This window comes from Entelurus aequoreus, linkage group LG02, assembly GCF_033978785.1.
Source record: "Entelurus aequoreus isolate RoL-2023_Sb linkage group LG02, RoL_Eaeq_v1.1, whole genome shotgun sequence".
NCBI lineage: Eukaryota > Metazoa > Chordata > Actinopteri > Syngnathiformes > Syngnathidae > Entelurus > Entelurus aequoreus.
Window position 1 is genome coordinate 89639966 of NC_084732.1, and position 27511 is coordinate 89667476.

Sequence of the window (27511 nt, forward strand, 5' to 3'; positions counted from 1 at the left end):
TCTGTCCGGCATCCTCCCCCACCATCGGAGCCAACTCACCACTAGGTGGTGATCGGTATAAAGCTCCGCCCCTGTCTTCACCCCAATGTCCAAAACATGAGACCACAAATCCAATGACACAACTACAAAGTCGATCATGGAACTGTGGCCTAGGGTGTCCTGGTGCCAAGTGCACATATGGACACCCTTAGGTTTGTACATGGTGTTTGTTATGGACAATCTGTGACAAGCACAAAAGTCCAATAACAAAACACCACTCGGATTCAGATCCGGGCGGTCGTTCTTCCCAATGATGCTGTTCCAGGTTTCACTGTCGTTGCCAACATGAGCGTTGAAGTCCCCCAGTAGAACAAGGGATTTACCTGAGGGAGCACTCTCCAGTACTCCCTCGAGGGAATCCAAAAAGGGTGGGTACTCTGACCTGCTGTTTGATGCGTAAGCACAAACAACAGTCAGGCCCGTCCCCCCACCCGGAGGGGAAACTACCCTCTCCTCTACTGGGGTAAAGTCCATGGTACAGGCTCTGAGCCGAGGGGCAAAGAGAATAGCCACCCCAGCCAGTCGCCTCTCACTGCTTGCAACACCAGAGTGGAAGAGAGTCCAGCCTCTCTCTCAAGAGAGAATGGGTTCCAGAGCCCTTGCTGTGCGTCGAAGTGAGTCCGACTGAATCCGGCTGAGAATTCTCCACCTCGCGCACCAACTCAGGCTCCTTCCCCCCCACGTCCCAAGAGCTAGCTTCTGTAGCCGAGGATCACACTGCCAAGGGCCCTGCTTTCGACTGCCGCCCAGCTCACACTGCACCCGACCTCTATGCCCTCTACCATGAGTGCTGAGCCCATTGGAGGGGGGACCCACGTTACCTTTTCAGGCTGTGCCCGGCCGGGCCCCATGGAGACAGGCCGGCCACCAGGCGCTTGCCATAGAGCCCCACCTTTCGGCCTGGCTCCAGAGGGGGGCCCTGGTCACCCGCGTCCGGGCGAGGAACAAAAATATGTGCAAATGAGGTATTTGAGAGTATTATGGTATATGTATATACAGTGTATATATATATATATATATATATATATATATATATATATATATATATATATATATATATATATATATATATATATATATATATATATATATATATATACAAAAGTTTGGGGTCACCCAAACAATTTAGTGGAATAGCCTTCATTTGTAAGAACAAGAATAGACTGTCAAGTTTCAGATGAAAGTTCTCTTTTTCTGGCCATTTTGAGCGTTTAATTGAGCCCACAAATGTGATGCTCCAGAAACTCAATCTGCTCAAAGGAAGGTCAGTTTTGTAGCTTCTGTAACGAGCTAAAGTGTTTTCAGATGTGTGAACATGATTGCACAAGGGTGTTCTAATCATCAATTAGCCTTCTGAGCCAATGAGCAAACACATTGTACCATTAGAACACTGGAGTGATAGTTGCTGGAAATGGGCCTCTATACACCTATGTAGATATTGCACCAAAAAGCAGACATTTGCAGCTAGAATAGTCATTTAGCACATTAGCAATGTATAGAGTGTATTTCTGTAAAGTTAAGACTAGTTTCAAGTTATCTTCATTGAAAAGTACAGTGCTTTTCCTTCAAAAATAAGGACATTTACATGTGACCCCAAACTTTTGAACGCTAGTGTATATATATATAAATACATATATATATATGTATATATACATATAAATGCATATACTGTATATATGTATATATATTTATATACATACAGTATACTGTATATACATAGTGTATACCATAATACTCTCAAATACCTGTTTGCACATATTTTTGTATTTGTTAGTAATTGTACACACAGTTTTAGTAGATTACCTAAAACACCACCACTAATAATACACACATTTGTATACTTTGTACACACACTATTTCGTACTTGTTGTTTGGATCTTAACATATCAGGCACACAAAATTATTATTATATTGTACAGTGTAGTTGTAAAAATGTCTGTACTAAGCAAAGATGAATATTATTTTGGAAAGTAATATCTGGAAAAAGCAAATGTGAATACGGTTGTGTACAACAATGTCTGGACTAAGCAAAGATGAATATGATTGTGTACAATAATATCTGGACTAAGCAAAGATGAATATGATTGTGTACAATAATATCTGGACTAAGCTAATATGAATATGATTGTGTACAATAATATCTGGACTAAGCAAAGATGAATATGATTGTGTACAACAATATCTGGACTAAGCTATGATGAATATGATTGTGTACAATTATATCTGGACTAAGCAAAGCTAAATATGATTGTGTACTACAATGTCTGGACTAAGCAAAGATGAATATGATTGTGTCAACAATATCTGGACTAAGCAAAGATGAATATGATTGTGTACTACAATATCTGGACTAAGCAAAGATGACTATGATTGTGTACTACAATGTCTGGACTAAGCAAAGATGAATATGATTGTGTACTACAATATCTGGACTAAGCAAAGATGAATATGATTGTGTACTACAATGTCTGGACTAAGCAAAGATGAATATGATTGTGTACTACAATGTGTGGACTAAGCAAAGATGAATATGATTGTGTACTACAATATCTGGACTAAGAAAAGATGAATATGATTGTGTACTACAATATCTGGACTAAGCAAAGATGAATATGATTGTGTACTACAATGTGTGGACTAAGCAAAGATTAATATGATTGTGTACTACAATGTGTGGACTAAGCAAAGATGAACATGATTGTGTACTACAATATCTGGACTAAGCAAAGATGAATATGATTGTGTACTACAATATCTGGACTAAGCAAAGATGAATATGATTGTGTACTACAATATCTGGACTAAGCAAAGATGAATATGATTGTGTACTACAATGTGTGGACTAAGCAAAGATTAATATGATTGTGTACTACAATGTGTGGACTAAGCAAAGATGAACATGATTGTGTACTACAATATCTGGACTAAGAAAAGATGAATATGATTGTGTACTACAATATCTGGACTAAGCAAAGATGAATATGATTGTGTACTACAATGTGTGGACTAAGCAAAGATTAATATGATTGTGTACTACAATGTGTGGACTAAGCAAAGATGAACATGATTGTGTACTACAATGTGTGGACTAAGCAAAGATGACTATGTTGTGTGTGTTCCTCAGATAACAGCAAGCCAAGCAGACACTTTGGAGTACCAAGTAGCCGAGGCTCTGCAGGATCTCATCAGCAAAAATGCCAAAAAGGAGGTTGAAGAAAGCAAGGAGGAGATCAGAGAAGTGAAGGACAAGCAGGAAGTGAGTTATTCATTTTGGGGGACTTATTGATTGCATTTTGGGTGTTGATGGGAGGAATGACCCAGCAGGATAAATGGAAGTCCAATGAGGAGGAGGAGGAGGAGAAGGAGAAGAAGGAGGAGGAGGAGGAGGAGGAGAAGGAGAAGGTGATGGATGAGGTGGTCAGGAAGGCAGAAGATGAGAGTGAAGACAAGGTGTGGGACAAAGAAGACCCAGAAGATGAGAGTGAAGACAAGGTGTGGGGCAAAGAAGACCCAGAAGATGAGAGTGAAGACAAGGTGTGGGGCAAAGAAGACAAAGAAGATGAGACTGAAGACGACAATGAAGTCCACCCAGAGGACGGTCTTCAGGACCTGCAGTACTTCCCCAACTTCTACCGCCTGCTCAGGAGCCTCCATTCAGGTGAGCTCATCTTCATCTCCATTCAGGTGAGCTCATCTTCATCTCCATTCAGGTGAGCTCATCTTCATCTCCATTCAGGTGAGCTCATCTTCATCTCCATTCAGGTGAGCTCATCTTCTCAACCTTCTTGTGGTGGACATGATGATGAGGACTCATGGTGATGGTGATGGCTCCTTGTGGAACATGTCCTCCAAGGAAGTGGGCGCACGCACAAACACGCATGCATGCATGCACGCACGCACAAACACACACACGCACACACACACACACACACAACTTGTGTAAGATGTCCTCCTAGGAAGTGGGCCTCACACACACACACACACACACACACACACACACACACACACACACACAACTTATGTAAGATGTCCTCCTAGGAAGTGGGCCTCACACACACACACACACACACACACACACACACACACACACACACACACACACACACACACACACACACACACAACTTATGTAAGATGTCCTCCTAGGAAGTGGGCCTCACACACACACTCACACACACACAACTTGTGTAAGATGTCCTCGTAGGAAGTGGGCCTCACACACACACTCACACACACACACACACACACACACACACACACACACACACACACACTAATTATTCCGACTCCCATCATAAAGACCCCCTGCAGCCAAACAGACAGAGATAACATCATCGCCATGGCAACATGTGATGTTTGCAGATGAAGATGCTGAGGAGAGAGAGACTCTGATCACCATCATGAAGACGCTGATAGACTTTGTCAAGATGATGGTCAAGTACGGCACCATCACACCTGAAGAGGGCGTGGCCTATCTGGGTAAGACAAAGTTAAGTTAAGTTAAGGATAGACTTTGTCAAGATGATGGTCAAGTACGGCACCATCACACCTGAAGAGGGCGTGGCCTATCTGGGTAAGACAAAGTTAAGTTAAGGATAGACTTTGTCAAGATGATGGTCAAGTACGACACCATCACACCTGAAGAGGGCGTGGCCTATCTGGGTAAGACAAAGTTAAGTTAAGTTAAGGATAGACTTTGTCAAGATGATGGTCAAGTACGACACCATCACACCTGAAGAGGGCGTGGCCTATCTGGGTAAGACAAAGTTAAGTTAAGTTAAGGATAGACTTTGTCAAGATGATGGTCAAGTACGACACCATCACACCTGAAGAGGGCGTGGCCTATCTGGGTAAGACAAAGTTAAGTTAAGGATAGACTTTGTCAAGATGATGGTCAAGTACGACACCATCACACCTGAAGAGGGCGTGGCCTATCTGGATAAGACAAAGTTAAGTTAAGTTAAGGATAGACTTTGTCAAGATGATGGTCAAGTACGACACCATCACACCTGAAGAGGGCGTGGCCTATCTGGATAAGACAAAGTTAAGTTAAGTTAAGGATAGACTTTGTCAAGATGATGGTCAAGTACGGCACCATCACACCTGAAGAGGGCGTGGCCTATCTGGGTAAGACAAGTCACTGAAGTGAAGTTCATGTTTGTATTTATTGACTTGTTGTCATTTCTTACTTGTTTACATCTTGATGAAAAAGGACGACAAAAGGAAAACAGAATCTCCTTTTTCTGCATGGTTATCCAGATTTGCACCAAATTGTCATCCTCCTTCTAAAAGAGCATTTAAATGCATCTTTGGACTAAACATGTTCACTTACATCATCAAAGTATTTGTACTTTCACACTATTTACATGGCATCTTATGAAAAACAAAGAAGGGACACATGTCTTCCTATAGTTTTAGCAAACAAAGAAGGGACACATGTCTTCCTATAGTTTTAGCAAACAAAGAATGGACACATGTCTTCCTATAGTTTTAGCAAACAAAGAATGGACACATGTCTTCCTATAGTTTTAGCAAACAAAGAAGGGACACATGTCTTCCTATAGTTTTAGCAAACAAAGAATGGACACATGTCTTCCTATAGTTTTAGCAAACAAAGAAGGGACACGTGTCTTCCTATAGTTTTAGCAAACAAAGAATGGACACATGTCTTCCTATAGTTTTAGCAAACAAAGAATGGACACATGTCTTCCTATAGTTTTAGCAAACAAAGAATGGACACATGTCTTCTTATAGTTTTAGCAAACAAAGAAGGGACACATGTCTTCCTATAGTTTTAGCAAACAAAGAAGGGACACGTGTCTTCCTATAGTTTTAGCAAACAAAGAAGGGACACGTGTCTTGGTGTAGTTTTAGCAAACAAAGAAGGGACACGTGTGTTGGTGTAGTTTTAGCAACCAAAGAAGGGACACGTGTGTTGGTGTAGTTTTAGCAACCAAAGAAGGGACACGTGTCTTGGTGTAGTTTTAGCAACCAAAGAAGGGACACGTGTGTTGGTGTAGTTTTAGCAACCAAAGAAGGGACACGTGTCTTGGTGTAGTTTTAGCAAACAAAGAAGGGACACGTGTGTTGGTGTAGTTTTAGCAACCAAAGAAGGGACACGTGTCTTGGTGTAGTTTTAGCAAACAAAGAAGGGACACGTGTGTTGGTGTAGTTTTAGCAAACAAAGAAGGGACACGTGTGTTGGTGTAGTTTTAGCAAACAGCCGTTGGAACATGACCTGAGCAGCAGCTGCCCCACAATCAAATCTGCTGGCGTCATTCGGCACAACAAACAAGCATATGTCAGCGTTTCCATGGTAACCATGGGCTTCCACGCTGTCGCCTTTTCTTTGTGGGGAATTGCCTGTCGCCTAGCAACCAGCCCACCTGACTGAGTCCCAGCTGCTAATTAGAAAGAACGACTAAAAAACAAGATGTCCGCTACACAGACCAGGAAGAAAAGTGAGGCTGAGTGGAAGAAAAATATCATAGATAATATTGTATAGATAAGTTGTTGTTTAACACTACTTTGTGTTCTATCATAGATAATATTGTATAGATAAGTTGTTGTTTAACACTACTTAGTGTTGTATCATAGATAATATTGTATAGATAAGTTGTTCTTTAACACTACTTAGTGTTGTATCATAGATAATATTGTATAGATAAGTTGTTCTTTAACACTACTTAGTGTTCTATCATAGATAATATTGTATAGATAAGTTGTTCTTTAACACTACTTAGTGTTCTATCATAGATAATATTGTACAGATAAGTTGTTCTTTAACACTACTTAGTGGTCTATCATAGATAATATTGTATAGATAAGTTGTTGTTTAACACTACTTAGTGTTCTATCATAGATAATAATATATAGATAAGTTGTTGTTTAACACTACTTAGTGTTCTATCATAGATAATAATATATAGATAAGTTGTTGTTTAACACTACTTAGTGTTCTATCATAGATAATAATATATAGATAAGTTGTTGTTTAACACTACTTAGTGTTCTATCATAGATAGTATTGTATAGATAAGTTGTTGTTTAACACTACTTAGTGTTCTATCATAGATAATATTGTATAGATAAGTTGTTGTTTTACACTACTTAGTGTTCTATCATAGATAATATTGTATAGATAAGTTGTTGTTTAACACTACTTAGTGTTCTATCATAGATAATATTATATAGATAAGTTGTTCTTTAACACTACTTAGTGTTCTATCATATATAATATTGTATATAATGTAAATAATTCATTGTGATTATCTTGTGTGATGACTGTATTATGATGATAGTATATATGATAGTATATATCTGTATCGTGAATCAATTTAAGTGGACCCCGACTTAAACAAGTTGAAAAACTTATTGGGGTGTTACCATTTAGTGGTCAATTGTACGGAATATGTACTTCACTGTGCAACCTACTAATAAAAGTCTCAATCAATCAATCAATCAATCAATAGATAAGTTGTTGTTTAACACTACTTAGTGTTCTATCATAGATAATATTGTATAGATAAGTTGTTGTTTAACACTACTTAGTGTTCTATCATAGATAATATTGTATAGTGTTGCGTTTGACCAGATGTTCCTCCAAGTGGGATGTAAAACGCTGGTCAGTCCCAAGTTCCTTAGATGACATATAAACTGACTCAAAGGTACCACCAAGCACAGAATAGGTATTTTGTAATTTATTGTCAAATATTTGAGAATAGAGACCAGCCTCGAACAACACATACAAATGCGTAGCCCAAGTTGATCTGGCATTCCAAAGGAAAAAGCAACTCTTTTTCACACAAAGAAAGCCCCCTTCTCCCCCCCCCCCCCCCCCACCCCCCACCCCTCCTCCTCTCAACACTGATAAGAAGAGAGACTTGGGGGTTGTGTTCACATTCCTGATGGTTTACGACCCTGTCTAAACAGGCAATCTGAAGACAAAGAGAAACTGGTATACCGAGTATACATGGAAAAATATGAGCTGATTCAAACATGATTATGAATAAAGAAATAACTCTTAAACATATGCATTATCCACAATAGATAAGTTGTTGTTTAACACTACTTAGTGTTCTATCATAGATAATATTGTATAGATAAGTTGTTCTTTAACACTACTTAGTGTTCTATCATAGATAATATTGTATAGATAAGTTGTTGTTTAACACTACTTAGTGTTGTATCATAGATAATATTGTATAGATAAGTTGTTGTTTAACACTACTTAGTGTTCTATCATGGATAATATTGTATAGATAAGTTGTTCTTTAACACTACTTAGTGTTCTATCATAGATAATATTGTATAGATAAGTTGTTGTTTAACACTACTTAGTGTTGTATACTAGATAATATATAAAGTCATGTAGACAATTAGTTGTTTAACTTCATATTGTTTTCTATAATAGATACAATATAATAGATAATAGAAAATGTCATATAGACCAAAGGTTTATTTAATCATTTATCATTCTATTATTTTGTCAACATTTGTCAAACAACTTTTCATCTTGAAGACAATGTTCCTTTACTCAACTAAAATACTTTTCATCATGAAGACAATGTTCCCTTAGTCAACTAAAATACTTTTCATCATGAAGACCATGTTCCCTTACTCAACTAAAATACTTTTCATCATGAAGACAATGTTCCCTTACTCAACTAAAATACTTTTCATCATGAAGACAATGTTCCCTTACTCAACTAAAATACTTTTCATCATGAAGACAATGTTCCCTTACTCAACTAAAATACTTTTCATCATGAAGACAATGTTCCCTTACTCAACTAAAATACTTTTCATCATGAAGACAATGTTCCCTTACTCAACTAAAATACTTTTCATCATGAAGACAATGTTCCCTTACTCAACTAAAATACTTTTCATCATGAAGACAATGTTCCCTTACTCAACTAAAATACTTTTCATCATGAAGACAATGTTCCCTTACTCAACTAAAATACTTTTCATCATGAAGACAATGTTCCCTTACTCAACTAAAATACTTTTCATCATGAAGACAATGTTCCCTTACTCAACTAAAATACTTTTCATCATGAAGACAATGTTCCCTTACTCAACTAAAATACTTTTCATCATGAAGACAATGTTCCCTTACTCAACTAAAATACTTTTCATCATGAAGACAATGTTCCCTTACTCAACTAAAATACTTTTCATCATGAAGACAATGTTCCTTTACTCAACTAAAATACTTTTCATCATGAAGAAAATGTTCCCTTACTCAACTAAAATACTTTTCATCATGAAGACAATGTTCCTTTACTTAACTAAAATACTTTTCATCATGAAGACAATGTTTTCTTACTCAACTAAAATACTTTTCATCATGAAGACAATGTTCCCTTACTCAACTAAAATACTTTTCATCATGAAGACAATGTTCCCTTACTCAACTAAAATACTTTTCATCATGAAGACAATGTTCCCTTACTCAACTAAAATACTTTTCATCATGAAGACAATGTTCCCTTACTCAACTAAAATACTTTTCATCATGAAGACAATGTTCCCTTACTCAACTAAAATACTTTTCATCATGAAGACAATGTTCCCTTACTCAACTAAAATACTTTTCATCATGAAGACAATGTTCTCTTACTCAACTAAAATACTTTTCATCATGAAGACAATGTTCCTTTACTCAACTAAAATACTTTTCATCATGAAGACAATGTTCCCTTACTCAACTAAAATACTTTTCATCATGAAGACAATGTTCCCTTACTCAACTAAAATACTTTTCATCATGAAGACAATGTTCCCTTACTCAACTAAAATACTTTTCATCATGAAGACAATGTTCCCTTACTCAACTAAAATACTTTTCATCATGAAGACTATGTTCCCTTACTCAACTAAAATACTTTTCATCATGAAGACAATGTTCCCTTACTCAACTAAAATACTTTTCATCATGAAGACAATGTTCCCTTACTCAACTAAAATACTTTTCATCATGAAGACAATGTTCCCTTACTCAACTAAAATACTTTTCATCATGAAGACAATGTTCCCTTACTCAACTAAAATACTTTTCATCATGAAGACAATTTTCCCTTACTCAACTAAAATACTTTTCATCATGAAGACAATGTTCCCTTACTCAACTAAAATACTTTTCATCATGAAGACAATGTTCCCTTACTCAACTAAAATACTTTTCATCATGAAGACAATGTTCCCTTATTCAACTAAAATACTTTTCATCATGAAGACAATGTTCCCTTACTCAACTAAAATACTTTTCATCATGAAGACAATGTTCCCTTACTCAACTAAAATACTTTTCATCATGAAGACAATGTTCCCTTACTCAACTAAAATACTTTTCATCATGAAGACCATGTTCCCTTACTCAACTAAAATACTTTTCATCATGAAAACAATGTTCCCTTACTCAACTAAAATACTTTTCATCATGAAGACAATGTTCCCTTACTCAACTAAAATACTTTTCATCATGAAGACAATGTTCCCTTACTCAACTAAAATACTTTTCATCATGAAGACAATGTTCCCTTACTCAACTAAAATACTTTTCATCATGAAGACTATGTTCCCTTACTCAACTAAAATACTTTTCATCATGAAGACAATGTTCCCTTACTCAACTAAAATACTTTTCATCATGAAGACAATGTTCCTTTACTCAACTAAAATACTTTTCATCATGAAGACAATGTTTTCTTACTCAACTAAAATACTTTTCATCATGAAGACAATGTTCCCTTACTCAACTAAAATACTTTTCATCATGAAGACAATGTTCCCTTACTCAACTAAAATACTTTTCATCATGAAGACAATGTTCCCTTACTCAACTAAAATACTTTTCATCATGAAGACAATGTTCCCTTACTCAACTAAAATACTTTTCATCATGAAGACAATGTTCCCTTACTCAACTAAAATACTTTTCATCATGAAGACAATGTTCCCTTACTCAACTAAAATACTTTTCATCATGAAGACAATGTTCTCTTACTCAACTAAAATACTTTTCATCATGAAGACAATGTTCCTTTACTCAACTAAAATACTTTTCATCATGAAGACAATGTTCCCTTACTCAACTAAAATACTTTTCATCATGAAGACAATGTTCCCTTACTCAACTAAAATACTTTTCATCATGAAGACAATGTTCCCTTACTCAACTAAAATACTTTTCATCATGAAGACAATGTTCCCTTACTCAACTAAAATACTTTTCATCATGAAGACTATGTTCCCTTACTCAACTAAAATACTTTTCATCATGAAGACAATGTTCCCTTACTCAACTAAAATACTTTTCATCATGAAGACAATGTTCCCTTACTCAACTAAAATACTTTTCATCATGAAGACAATGTTCCCTTACTCAACTAAAATACTTTTCATCATGAAGACAATGTTCCCTTACTCAACTAAAATACTTTTCATCATGAAGACAATTTTCCCTTACTCAACTAAAATACTTTTCATCATGAAGACAATGTTCCCTTACTCAACTAAAATACTTTTCATCATGAAGACAATGTTCCCTTACTCAACTAAAATACTTTTCATCATGAAGACAATGTTCCCTTATTCAACTAAAATACTTTTCATCATGAAGACAATGTTCCCTTACTCAACTAAAATACTTTTCATCATGAAGACAATGTTCCCTTACTCAACTAAAATACTTTTCATCATGAAGACAATGTTCCCTTACTCAACTAAAATACTTTTCATCATGAAGACCATGTTCCCTTACTCAACTAAAATACTTTTCATCATGAAGACAATGTTCCCTTACTCAACTAAAATACTTTTCATCATGAAGACAATGTTCCCTTACCCAACTAAAATACTTTTCATCATGAAGACAATGTTCCCTTACTCAACTAAAATACTTTTCATCATGAAGACAATGTTCCCTTACTCAACTAAAATACTTTTCATCATGAAGACTATGTTCCCTTACTCAACTAAAATACTTTTCATCATGAAGACAATGTTCCCTTACTCAACTAAAATACTTTTCATCATGAAGACAATGTTCCCTTACTCAACTAAAATACTTTTCATCATGAAGACAATGTTCCCTTACTCAACTAAAATACTTTTCATCATGAAGACAATGTTCCTTTACTCAACTAAAATACTTTTCATCATGAAGACAATGTTCCCTTACTCAACTAAAATACTTTTCATCATGAAGACAATGTTCCCTTACTCAACTAAAATACTTTTCATCATGAAGACAATGTTCCCTTACTCAACTAAAATACTTTTCATCATGAAGACAATGTTCCCTTACCCAACTAAAATACTTTTCATCATGAAGACAATGTTCCTTTACTCAACTAAAATACTTTTCATCATGAAGACAATGTTTTCTTACTCAACTAAAATACTTTTCATCATGAAGACAATGTTCCCTTACTCAAATAAAATACTTTTCATCATGAAGACAATGTTCCCTTACTCAACTAAAATACTTTTCATCATGAAGACAATTTTCCCTTACTCAACTAAAATACTTTTCATCATGAAGACAATGTTCCCTTACTCAACTAAAATACTTTTCATCATGAAGACAATGTTCCCTTACTCAACTAAAATACTTTTCATCATGAAGACAATGTTCCCTTACTCAACTAAAATACTTTTCATCATGAAGACAATGTTCCCTTACTCAACTAAAATACTTTTCATCATGAAGACAATGTTCCCTTACTCAACTAAAATACTTTTCATCATGAAGACAATGTTCCTTTACTCAACTAAAATACTTTTCATCATGAAGAAAATGTTCCCTTACTCAACTAAAATACTTTTCATCATGAAGACAATGTTCCTTTACTTAACTAAAATACTTTTCATCATGAAGACAATGTTTTCTTACTCAACTAAAATACTTTTCATCATGAAGACAATGTTCCCTTACTCAACTAAAATACTTTTCATCATGAAGACAATGTTCCCTTACTCAACTAAAATACTTTTCATCATGAAGACAATGTTCCCTTACTCAACTAAAATACTTTTCATCATGAAGACAATGTTCCCTTACTCAACTAAAATACTTTTCATCATGAAGACAATGTTCCCTTACTCAACTAAAATACTTTTCATCATGAAGACAATGTTCCCTTACTCAACTAAAATACTTTTCATCATGAAGACAATGTTCTCTTACTCAACTAAAATACTTTTCATCATGAAGACAATGTTCCTTTACTCAACTAAAATACTTTTCATCATGAAGACAATGTTCCCTTACTCAACTAAAATACTTTTCATCATGAAGACAATGTTCCCTTACTCAACTAAAATACTTTTCATCATGAAGACAATGTTCCCTTACTCAACTAAAATACTTTTCATCATGAAGACAATGTTCCCTTACTCAACTAAAATACTTTTCATCATGAAGACTATGTTCCCTTACTCAACTAAAATACTTTTCATCATGAAGACAATGTTCCCTTACTCAACTAAAATACTTTTCATCATGAAGACAATGTTCCCTTACTCAACTAAAATACTTTTCATCATGAAGACAATGTTCCCTTACTCAACTAAAATACTTTTCATCATGAAGACAATGTTCCCTTACTCAACTAAAATACTTTTCATCATGAAGACAATTTTCCCTTACTCAACTAAAATACTTTTCATCATGAAGACAATGTTCCCTTACTCAACTAAAATACTTTTCATCATGAAGACAATGTTCCCTTACTCAACTAAAATACTTTTCATCATGAAGACAATGTTCCCTTATTCAACTAAAATACTTTTCATCATGAAGACAATGTTCCCTTACTCAACTAAAATACTTTTCATCATGAAGACAATGTTCCCTTACTCAACTAAAATACTTTTCATCATGAAGACAATGTTCCCTTACTCAACTAAAATACTTTTCATCATGAAGACCATGTTCCCTTACTCAACTAAAATACTTTTCATCATGAAAACAATGTTCCCTTACTCAACTAAAATACTTTTCATCATGAAGACAATGTTCCCTTACTCAACTAAAATACTTTTCATCATGAAGACAATGTTCCCTTACTCAACTAAAATACTTTTCATCATGAAGACAATGTTCCCTTACTCAACTAAAATACTTTTCATCATGAAGACTATGTTCCCTTACTCAACTAAAATACTTTTCATCATGAAGACAATGTTCCCTTACTCAACTAAAATACTTTTCATCATGAAGACAATGTTCCTTTACTCAACTAAAATACTTTTCATCATGAAGACAATGTTTTCTTACTCAACTAAAATACTTTTCATCATGAAGACAATGTTCCCTTACTCAACTAAAATACTTTTCATCATGAAGACAATGTTCCCTTACTCAACTAAAATACTTTTCATCATGAAGACAATGTTCCCTTACTCAACTAAAATACTTTTCATCATGAAGACAATGTTCCCTTACTCAACTAAAATACTTTTCATCATGAAGACAATGTTCCCTTACTCAACTAAAATACTTTTCATCATGAAGACAATGTTCCCTTACTCAACTAAAATACTTTTCATCATGAAGACAATGTTCTCTTACTCAACTAAAATACTTTTCATCATGAAGACAATGTTCCTTTACTCAACTAAAATACTTTTCATCATGAAGACAATGTTCCCTTACTCAACTAAAATACTTTTCATCATGAAGACAATGTTCCCTTACTCAACTAAAATACTTTTCATCATGAAGACAATGTTCCCTTACTCAACTAAAATACTTTTCATCATGAAGACAATGTTCCCTTACTCAACTAAAATACTTTTCATCATGAAGACTATGTTCCCTTACTCAACTAAAATACTTTTCATCATGAAGACAATGTTCCCTTACTCAACTAAAATACTTTTCATCATGAAGACAATGTTCCCTTACTCAACTAAAATACTTTTCATCATGAAGACAATGTTCCCTTACTCAACTAAAATACTTTTCATCATGAAGACAATGTTCCCTTACTCAACTAAAATACTTTTCATCATGAAGACAATTTTCCCTTACTCAACTAAAATACTTTTCATCATGAAGACAATGTTCCCTTACTCAACTAAAATACTTTTCATCATGAAGACAATGTTCCCTTACTCAACTAAAATACTTTTCATCATGAAGACAATGTTCCCTTATTCAACTAAAATACTTTTCATCATGAAGACAATGTTCCCTTACTCAACTAAAATACTTTTCATCATGAAGACAATGTTCCCTTACTCAACTAAAATACTTTTCATCATGAAGACAATGTTCCCTTACTCAACTAAAATACTTTTCATCATGAAGACCATGTTCCCTTACTCAACTAAAATACTTTTCATCATGAAGACAATGTTCCCTTACTCAACTAAAATACTTTTCATCATGAAGACAATGTTCCCTTACCCAACTAAAATACTTTTCATCATGAAGACAATGTTCCCTTACTCAACTAAAATACTTTTCATCATGAAGACAATGTTCCCTTACTCAACTAAAATACTTTTCATCATGAAGACTATGTTCCCTTACTCAACTAAAATACTTTTCATCATGAAGACAATGTTCCCTTACTCAACTAAAATACTTTTCATCATGAAGACAATGTTCCCTTACTCAACTAAAATACTTTTCATCATGAAGACAATGTTCCCTTACTCAACTAAAATACTTTTCATCATGAAGACAATGTTCCTTTACTCAACTAAAATACTTTTCATCATGAAGACAATGTTCCCTTACTCAACTAAAATACTTTTCATCATGAAGACAATGTTCCCTTACTCAACTAAAATACTTTTCATCATGAAGACAATGTTCCCTTACTCAACTAAAATACTTTTCATCATGAAGACAATGTTCCCTTACCCAACTAAAATACTTTTCATCATGAAGACAATGTTCCTTTACTCAACTAAAATACTTTTCATCATGAAGACAATGTTTTCTTACTCAACTAAAATACTTTTCATCATGAAGACAATGTTCCCTTACTCAAATAAAATACTTTTCATCATGAAGACAATGTTCCCTTACTCAACTAAAATACTTTTCATCATGAAGACAATTTTCCCTTACTCAACTAAAATACTTTTCATCATGAAGACAATGTTCCCTTACTCAACTAAAATACTTTTCATCATGAAGACAATGTTCCCTTACTCAACTAAAATACTTTTCATCATGAAGACAATGTTCCCTTATTCAACTAAAATACTTTTCATCATGAAGACAATGTTCCCTTACTCAACTAAAATACTTTTCATCATGAAGACAATGTTCCCTTACTCAACTAAAATACTTTTCATCATGAAGACAATGTTCCCTTACTCAACTAAAATACTTTTCATCATGAAGACCATGTTCCCTTACTCAACTAAAATACTTTTCATCATGAAGACAATGTTCCCTTACTCAACTAAAATACTTTTCATCATGAAGACAATGTTCCCTTACTCAACTAAAATACTTTTCATCATGAAGACAATGTTCCCTTACTCAACTAAAATACTTTTCATCATGAAGACAATGTTCCCTTACTCAACTAAAATACTTTTCATCATGAAGACAATGTTCCCTTACTCAACTAAAATACTTTTCATCATGAAGACAATGTTCCCTTACTCAACTAAAATACTTTTCATCATGAAGACAATGTTCCCTTACTCAACTAAAATACTTTTCATCATGAAGACAATGTTCCCTTGCTCAACTAAAATACTTTTCATCATGAAGACAATGTTCCCTTACTCAACTAAAATACTTTTCATCATGAAGACAATGTTCCCTTACTCAACTAAAATACTTTTCATCATGAAGACAATGTTCCCTTGCTCAACTAAACTTGGTCCAGTCAGCAGGAAAATAAAATAATTGATGGAAAAGAAAAGGTGTAAAGTGATGATGCAATAGTGATTCTTCAAAGTGAAGTGATGATGCAATAGTGATTCTTCAAAGTGAAGTGATGATGCAATAGTGATTCTTCAAAGTGAAGTGATGATGCAATAGTGATTTTTCAAAGTGAAGTGATGATGCAATAGTGATTCTTCAAAGTGAAGTGATGATGCAATAGTGTGTCTTCCTGCAGAGAACCTGGACGCCATGATCGCCATGCAGACTAAGAACAAGTTGGGAAAGTCTCTGGGACTTCAGGACTTTGCAGGTCGGTGAAGTCCAAATGTCTCAATTATTGACCATCGCTCCTCCAGGAAGAATTGGTCGATTGAAAAGACTTTGCAGTGTTGCAATGTAACCTTCCGTTGCAAGTAGTTACATTATGTAACATTAAGTTATGTTACGTTGCAAGTAGTTACGTTATGTAACATTAAGTCACGTTACATTACAAGTTGTTACATTATGTAACATTAAGTTACGTTACATTGCAAGTAGTTACGTTATGTAACATTAAGTCACGTTACATTACAAGTTGTTACATTATGTAACATTAAGTTACGTTACGTTGCAAGTAGTTACGTTATGTAACATTAAGTCACGTCACATTACAAGTTGTTACATTATGTAACATTAAGTTACGTTATGTTGCAAGTAGTTACATTATGTAACATTAAGTTACGTTACGTTGCAAGTAGTTACGTTATGTAACATTAAGTTACGTTACGTTGCAAGTAGTTACGTTATGTAACATTAAGTTACGTTACATTGCAAGTAGTTACGTTATGTAACATTAAGTTACGTTATGTTGCAAGTAGTTACATTATGTAACATTACGTTACGTTACGTTGCAAGTAGTTACGTTATGTAACATTAAGTCACGTTACATTACAAGTTGTTACGTTATGTAACATTAAGTTACATTACATTGCAAGTAGTTATGTTATGTAACATTAAATTACATTACGTTGCAAGTAGTTACGTTATGTAACATTAAGTTACGTTATGTTGCAAGTAGTTACGTTATGTAACATTAAGTCACGTTACATTACAAGTTGTTACGTTATGTAACATTAAGTTACATTACATTGCCAGTAGTTACGTTATGTAACATTAAATTATGTTACATTGCAATTAGTTACATTATGTATCATTAAGTTACGCTACGTTGCAATTAGTTATGTTATGTATCATTAAGTTACGTTACGTTGCAATTAGTTACGTTATGTTTCATTAAGTTACATTACATTGCAATTATTTACGTTACGTAACATTAAGTTACGTTACGTAGCAATTAGTTACGTTATGTAACATTAAGTAACGTTACGTAGCAATTAGTTACGTTACGTAACATTAAGTTACGTAATTAACAATTATTTACGTTATGTAACATTAAATTACGTTACGTTGCAATTAGTTATGTTATGTAACATTAAATTACGTTACATTGCAATTAGTTACGTTATGTATCATTAAGTTACGTTAAATTGCAAGTAGTTACATTATGTAACATTAAATTGTGTTACGTTGCAATTAGTTACGTTATGTATCATTAAGTTACGTTACATTGCAATTAGTTACGTTATCTAACATTAAGTTACTTTACGTTGCAAGTAGTTACGTTATGTAACATAAAATTACGTTAAGTTGCAATTAGTTATGTTATGTATCATTAAGTTACGTTACATTGCAATTAGTTACGTTATGTATCATTAAGTTACATTACATTGCAATTAGTTACGTTATGTATCATTTAGTTACATTACGTTGCAAATAATTACGTTATGTTATGTTGCACTTAGTTACGTTATGTATCATAAGTTACGTTACATTGCAATTAGTTACGTTATGTATCATTAAGTTATGTTACGCTGCATTATGTCGCGTTATGTTGTACTAAGTTACGTTACGTTGCATTAAGTTACGTTATATATCATTAAGTTACATTACATTGCAATTAGTTACGTTGTGTATCATTTAGCTACGTTACATCGCAATTAGTCACTTTATGTATCATTAAGTTACGTTACATTAAGTTACATTACATTGCAATTAGTTACGTTATGTATCATTAAGTTACATTACATTGCAATTAGTTACGTTATGTATCATTAAGTTACATTACATTGCAATTAGTTACGTTATGTATCATTAAGTTACGTTACATTATAATTAGTTATGTTGTGTATCATTACGTTATGTTACGTTGCATTATGTCGCGTTGTGTTGCATTAAGTTACTTTGCTTTGCATTAAGTTTTATGTTGCATTATGGTGCATTACATTATGTTGTGTTACATTATGTTGTGTTACATAATGTAGTGTTACATAATGTAGTGTTACATAATGTTGCGTTATGTTGCATTAAGTTACTTTACTTTGCATTAAGTTTTATGTTGCATTATGGTGCATTACATTATGTTGTGTTACATTATGTTGTGTTACATAATGTAGTGTTACATAATGTAGTGTTACATAATGTTGCGTTATGTTGCATTAAGTTACTTTACTTTGCATTAAGTTTTATGTTGCATTATGGTGCATTACATTATGTTGTGTTACATTATGTTGTGTTACATAATGTAGTGTTACATAATGTAGTGTTACATAATGTTGCGTTATGCTGCATTAAGTTACTTTACTTTGCATTAAGTTTTATGTTGCATTATGGTGCATTACATTATGTTGTGTTACATAATGTAGTGTTACATAATGTAGTGTTACATAATGTTGCGTTTTGTTGCATTAAGTTACTTTACTTTGCATTAAGTTTTATGTTGCATTATGGTGCATTACATTATGTTGTGTTACATTATGTTGTGTTACATTATGTAGTGTTACATAATGTAGTGTTACATAATGTTGCGTTTTGTTGCATTAAGTTACTTTACTTTGCATTAAGTTTTGTGTTGCATTATGGTGCATTACATTATGTTGCATTACATTATGTTGTGTTACATTATGTAGTGTTACATAATGTTGCGTTATGTTGCATTAAGTTTGGATATGTTGTATTGTTACGTTAGGTTAAATTGTTACGTTACGTTGTATTAAGTTACGTTAAGTTGCTTTAAGTAGTCTTGCACTTCTTGACAGTTGGAAAGAATTTGGACGAGGATGACAACACGAAGGCCGAGGCTTCCAAGATGCAGAAGGAGTATGAGAACCTGGAGGACTCCACCAAGGAGGATCAGCCATCTACAAGTCATACCAGTTAGTCTACCAGTCTGTCTACCAGTTAGTCTACCTGTCAGTCTACAAGTTGATCTACTAGTCAGTCTACCAGTCTGTCTACCAGTTAGTCTACCTGTCAGTCTACAAGTTGATCTACTAGTCAGTCTACCAGTCAGTCTACCAGTTAGTCTACCTGTCAGTCTACAAGTTGATCTACTAGTCAGTCTACCAGTCAGTCTACCAGTCTGTCTACCCGTCAGTCTACAAGTTGATCTACTAGTCAGTCTACCAGTCAGTCTACCAGTTAGTCTACCTGTCAGTCTACAAGTTGATCTACTAGTCAGTCTACCAGTCAGTCTACCAGTCTGTCTACCCGTCAGTCTACAAGTTGATCTACCAGTTGGTCTACCAGTCAGTCTACCAGTCTGTCTACCCGTCAGTCTACAAGTTGATCTACCAGTTGGTCTACCAGTTAGTCTACCAGTTGGTTTACCAGCCAGTCTACAAGTTGATCTACCAGTTGGAGTCCAGGATGTCCTGTGGAGTACCTTTGATCCTCTTAGTCTGTTGTATACAACCCTCTCCAGTACCTTTGATCCTCTTAGTCTGTTGTCTACAACCCTCTCCAGTACCTTTGATCCTCTTAGTCTGTTGTATACAACCCTTTGGAGTACCTTTGATCATCTTAGTCTGTTGTATACAACCCTTTGGAGTACCTTTGATCCTCTTAGTCTGTTGTATACAACCCTTTGGAGTACCTTTGATCATCTTAGTCTTGTATACAACCCTCTCCAGTACCTTTGATCCTCTTAGTCTGTTGTATACAACCCTTTGGAGTACCTTTGATCATCTTAGTCTTGTATACAACCCTCTCCAGTACCTTTGATCCTCTTAGTCTGTTGTATACAACCCTCTCCAGTACCTTTGATCCTCTTAGTCTTGTATACAACCCTCTCCAGTACCTTTGATCCTCTTAGTCTGTTGTATACAACCCTCTCCAGTACCTTTGATCCTCTTAGTCTTGTATACAACCCTCTCCAGTACCTTTGATGCTCTTAGTCTGTTGTCTACAACCCTCTCCAGTACCTTTGATCCTCTTAGTCTGTTGTCTACAACCCTCTCCAGTACCTTTGATCCTCTTAGTCTTGTATACAACCCTCTCCAGTACCTTTGATCCTCTTAGTCTTGTCTACAACCCTCTCCAGTACCTTTGATCCTCTTAGTCTGTTGTATACAACCCTTTGGAGTACCTTTGATCCTCTTAGTCTTGTATACAACCCTCTCCTGTACCTTTGATCCTCTTAGTCTTGTCTACAACCCTCTCCAGTACCTTTGATCCTCTTAGTCTGTTGTCTACAACCCTCTCCAGTACCTTTGATCCTCTTAGTCTGTTGTCCACAAACTTGTGGAGTACCTTTGATCCTCTTAGTCTGTTGTATACAACCCTCTCCAGTACCTTTGATTCTCTTAGTCTGTTTACAACCCTCTGGAGTACCTTTGATCCTCTTAGTGTGTTGTCTACAACCCTCTGGAGTACCTTTGATCCTCTTAGTCTGTTGTCTACAACCCTCTCCAGTACCTTTGATCCTCTTAGTCTGTTGTCTACAACCCTCTCCAGTACCTTTGATCCTCTTAGTCTGTCTACAACCCCCTCCAGTACCTTTGATCCTCTTAGTCTGTTGTCTACAACCCCCTGGAGTACCTTTGATCCTCTTAGTCTGTTTACAACCCTCTGGAGTACCTTTGATCCTCTTAGTGTGTTATCTACAACCCTCTGGAGTACCTTTGATCCTCTTAGTCTGTTGTCTACAACCCTCTCCAGTACCTTTGATCCTCTTAGTCTTGTATACAACCCTTTCCAGTACATTTGATCCTCTTAGTCTGTTGTCTACAACCCTCTCCAGTACCTTTGATCCTCTTAGTCTGTTGTCCACAACCCTGTGGAGTACCTTTGATCCTCTTAGTCTGTTGTATAAACCCCCTGGAGTACCTTTGATCCTCTTAGTCTGTTTACAACCCTCTGGAGTACCTTTGATCCTCTTAGTGTGTTGTCTACAACCCTCTGGAGTACCTTTGATCCTCTTAGTCTGTTGTCTACAACCCTCTCCAGTACCTTTGATCCTCTTAGTCTGTTGTCTACAACCCTCTCCAGTACCCTTGATCCTCTTAGTCTGTCTACAACCCTCTCCAGTACCTTTGATCCTCTTAGTCTGTTGTCTACAACCCCCTGGAGTTCCTTTGATCCTCTTAGTCTGTTGTCTACAACCCTCTGGAGTACCTTTGGTCCTCTTAGTCTGTTGTCTACAACCCTCGGGAGTACCTTTGATCCTCTTAGTCTGTTGTCTACAACCCTCTAGAGTACCTTTGATCCTCTTAGTCTGTTGTCTACAACCCTCTCCAGTACTTTAATCCTCTTAGTCTGTTGTCTACAACCCTCTCCAGTACCTTTGATCCTCTTAGTCTTGTATACACTCTGCAGTACCTTTGATCCTCTTAGTCTGTTGTCTACAACCCTCTAGAGTACCTTTGATCCTCTTAGTCTGTTGTCTACAAACCTCTGGAGTACCTTTGATCCTCTTAGTCTGTTGTCTACAACCCTCTGGAGTACCTTTGATCCTCTTAGTCTGTTGTCTACAACCCTCTCCAGTACCTTTGAGAATGTTGCTAGAATTGATACAGGTTCACTTTAGTCTCAGACGCTCAGCAGGACAACTATTAATCCCAGCATAGGAGATTATTGCTGCTGAAGTAGGCCAGTCCAATAAGCTGTCCCTGAACACCATACTTTATATCATTATTGGTCCAGAAGTACCCCAGTTGACTATTTCCTGTCCCTGAACACCACACTTTATATCATTATTGGTCCAGAAGTACCCCAGTTGACTATTTCCTGTCCCTGAACACCACACTTTATATCATTATTGGTCCAGAAGTACCCCAGTTGACTATTTCCTGTCCCTGAACACCACACTTTATATCCTTATTATCTGGGTGATCTTTATTGCAGATACATATTATTGTTGTTGTTATGGTCTCTTCCTAAAAACAACTCTGTTAAATCAAGTTCAGACATTGTTTGGAGAAAAAGCAATCATGTATTTGCATCAAAGTGTCAAGAAGGTTCTTATTTTCATGTTGCTACGTGTTTGTCTGCTCCTCAGACGGGCCTGGCAAGTCGCAGACCTACTTGGAGGCCATCAGGAAGAACATTGAGTGGCTGAAGAAGCACAACAAGGAAGAAGGCAGAGAAGGTAGGTGTGGAAGTCAGGTGACATCCATGTTGTGAAAGATGAAAGTCATGTTGTATGGAGAAACCACACCAAGAACCAAACACTGGGAAGGAGTGTGGGAGGATAGAAGTCAGGTGACATCCATGTTGTGAAAGATGAACGTCATGTTGGTATGGAGAAACCACACCAAGAACAAAACACTGGGAAGGAGTGTGGGAGGATAGAAGTCAGGTGACATCCATGTTGTGAAAGATGAAAGTCATGTTGGTATGGAGAAACCACACCAAGAACAAAACACTGGGAAGAAGTGTGGGAGGATAGAAGTCAGGTGACATCCATGTTGTGAAAGATGAAAGTCATGTTGTATGGAGAAACCACACCAAGAACCAAACACTGGGAAGGAGTGTGGGAGGATAGAAGTCAGGTGACATCCATGTTGTGAAAGATGAACGTCATGTTGGTATGGAGAAACCACACCAAGAACAAAACACTGGGAAGGAGTGTGGGAGGATAGAAGTCAGGTGACATCCATGTTGTGAAAGATGAAAGTCATGTTGGTATGGAGAAACCACACCAAGAACAAAACACTGGGAAGGAGTGTGGGAGGATAGAAGTCAGGTGACATCCATGTTGTGAAAGATGAAAGTCATGTTGTATGGAGAAACCACACCAAGAACAAAACACTGGGAAGGAGTGTGGGAGGATAGAAGTCAGGTGACATCCATGTTGTGAAAGATGAAAGTCATGTTGTATGGAGAAACCACACCAAGAACAAAACACTGGGAAGGAGTGTGGGAGGATAGAAGTCAGGTGACATCCATGTTGTGAAAGATGAAAGTCATGTTGTATGGAGAAACCACACCAAGAACAAAACACTGGGAAGGAGTGTGGGAGGATAGAAGTCAGGTGACATCCATGTTGTGAAAGATGAAAGTCATGTTGTATGGAGAAACCACACCAAGAACAAAACACTGGGAAGGCGTGTGGGAGGATAGAAGTCAGGTGACATCCATGTTGTGAAAGATGAAAGTCATATTGTATGGAGAAACCACACCAAGAACAAAACACTGGGAAGGAGTGTGGGAGGATAGAAGTCAGGTGACATCCATGTTGTGAAAGATGAAAGTCATGTTGGTATGGAGAAACCACACCAAGAACCAAACACTGGGAAGGAGTGTGGGAGGATAGAAGTCAGGTGACATCCATGTTGTGAAAGATGAAAGTCATGTTGGTATGGAGAAACCACACCAAGAACCAAACACTGGGAAGGAGTGTGGGAGGATAGAAGTCAGGTGACATCCATGTTGTGAAAGATGAAAGTCATGTTGGTATGGAGAAACCACACCAAGAACAAAACACTGGGAAGGAGTGTGGGAGGATAGAAGTCAGGTGACATCCATGTTGTGAAAGATGAAAGTCATATTGTATGGAGAAACCACACCAAGAACCAAACCCGGTGAAGGAGTGTGGGAGGAGAGACCTAATGCCTGCTCCACATCTACCCTAATGAGTCACTCTTAATGAGTTTGTCCTAATTATTGTTGATTGTTTACACACAATAACAACACATCCTCCACATTAACGAGGAGGAACCATTTCCCTTCATCTGAATGGTCCATCTTGGCCATGAACAATTGTTCCTTGTTCCTGGGAAAGGTTTGGACAAAGTGACTCAAGTCCAGAGAGACTCGCTTACAAGTGGAGACCAAAGATCAAAGAAATACTTGTTGACTTCCTGTCGGACTGAAGTCTCGGTCCGGGTGAACGTGTCCAACGGTCCACTTCAGCAAAAGATGATCTTCTCCTGATTTGGTTGGCTAAATGTACTTAAGTTTACTTAAGGGTATCTAAGAAATCCTATATGTACCTAAGTGTACTAAGTGTACTAGTGAAGTGAAGTGAATTATATTTATGTAGCGCTTTTCTCTAGTGACTCAAAGCGCTTTACATAGTGAAAACCCAATATCTAAGTTACATTTAAACCAGTGTGGGTGGCACTGGGAGCAGGTGGGTAAAGTGTCTTGCCCAAGGACACAACGGCAGTGACTAGGATGGCGGAAGCGGGGATGGAACCTGCAACCCTCAGGTTGATGGCACGGCCACTCTACCAACCGAGCTATACCGCCCTAAGTGTACTAAGTGTAACTTAGGGTACCTAAGTGAACTTAAGTGTACCTAAGTACGGGTCGGCGTGGCTTGGTTGGTAGAGCGGTGGTGCCAACAACTTGAGAGTTCCAGGTTCGATCCCCGCTTCCGCCATCCTAGTCACTGCCGTTGTGTCCTTGGGCAAGACACTTTACCCACCTGCTCCCAGTGCCAGTCACACTGCTCTAACTGGAAGTTCACTTTGTAAAAGTGCTTTGAGTCACTAGATAAATATCATTCACTAAGTGTACTTAAGTGAAGGCAAGTGTACTTAGTGCGTGAAAGTAATCAAGTAATCAAACAAAAAGCCTTTTTACCCCGAGCCAGTGGCATAAAAACTCTTTATTGTGTTTGTTCATGAGGACAATCTCAGCAGGAAGTGTGTGTGTGTGTGTGTGTGTGTGTGTGTGTGTGTGTGTGTGTGTGTGTGTGTGTGTGTGTGTGTGTGTGTGTGTGTGTGTGTGTGTGTGTGTGTGTGTGTGTGTGTGTGTGTGTGTGTGTGTGTGTGTGTGTGTGTGTGTTCAGGCCTACACCTGCCAGAATAGGCAGCAGAGCAGATGTCACTTCCTACTTTTGTTGTCCTTTGGTCTCAGGCCAGATGGACTGAAGCAGACATGATTGACAGTAAATATTGTTGACATGATTGTTAGTAAATATTGTTGACATGATTGTTAGTAAATATTGTTGACATGATTGTTAGTAAATATTGTTGACATGATTGACAGTAAATATTGTTGACATGATTGTTAGTAAATATTGTTGACATGATTGACAGTAAATATTGTTGACATGATTGTTAGTAAATATTGTTGACATGATTGACAGTAAATATTGTTGACATGATTGACAGTAAATATTGTTGACATGATTGTTAGTAAATATTGTTGACATGATTGTTAGTAAATATTGTTGACATGATTGACAGTAAATATTGTTGACATGATTGTTAGTAAATATTGTTGACATGATTGACAGTAAATATTGTTGACATGATTGTTAGTAAATATTGTTGACATGATTGACAGTAAATATTGTTGACATGATTGTTAGTAAATATTGTTGACATGATTGACAGTAAATATTGTTGACATGATTGACAGTAAATATTGTTGACATGATTGTTAGTAAATATTGTTGACATGATTGTTAGTAAATATTGTTGACATGATTGACAGTAAATATTGTTGACATGATTGACAGTAAATATTGTTGACATGATTGTTAGTAAATATTGTTGACATGATTGACAGTAAATATTGTTGACATGATTGACAGTCAATATTGTTGACATGATTGACAGTAAATATTGTTGACATGATTGTTAGTAAATATTGTTGACATGATTGTTAGTAAATATTGTTGACATGATTGACAGTAAATATTGTTGACATGATTGACAGTAAATATTGTTGACATGATTGTTAGTAAATATTGTTGACATGATTGTTAGTAAATATTGTTGACATGATTGACAGTAAATATTGTTGACATGATTGACAGTAAATATTGTTGACATGATTGTTAGTAAATATTGTTGACATGATTGACAGTAAATATTGTTGACATGATTGACAGTCAATATTGTTGACATGATTGACAGTAAATATTGTTGACATGATTGTTAGTAAATATTGTTGACATGATTGTTAGTAAATATTGTTGACATGATTGACAGTAAATATTGTTGACATGATTGACAGTAAATATTGTTGACATGATTGTTAGTAAATATTGTTGACATGATTGACAGTAAATATTGTTGACATGATTGACAGTCAATATTGTTGACATGATTGACAGTAAATATTGTTGACATGATTGTTAGTAAATATTGTTGACATGATTGACAGTAAATATTGTTGACATGATTGTTAGTAAATATTGTTGACATGATTGACAGTAAATATTGTTGACATGATTGACAGTAAATATTGTTGACATGATTGTTAGTAAATATTGTTGACATGATTGTTAGTAAATATTGTTGACATGATTGACAGTAAATATTGTTGACA

The 27511-nt window shown here is 35.9% G+C and overlaps 1 protein-coding gene across 3 annotated transcripts in view; it reads left to right on the forward strand.

Annotated features, from left to right (window-relative positions):
• Positions 1-27511, forward strand: part of scg3 (secretogranin III) — a 62034-nt gene that overhangs the window by 13722 nt on the left and 20801 nt on the right. For 2 of the 3 annotated variants that reach the window (XM_062034122.1, XM_062034138.1), the window contains 6 exons: positions 3164-3295; positions 3361-3697; positions 4402-4518; positions 17145-17219; positions 20044-20160; positions 23283-23372. In XM_062034122.1, coding sequence (XP_061890106.1) covers positions 3164-3295; positions 3361-3697; positions 4402-4518; positions 17145-17219; positions 20044-20160; positions 23283-23372 — 868 coding nt within the window. The remainder of the gene's footprint in view (positions 1-3163; positions 3296-3360; positions 3698-4401; positions 4519-17144; positions 17220-20043; positions 20161-23282; positions 23373-27511) is intronic. The other variant, XM_062034130.1, reaches the window with a different exon arrangement.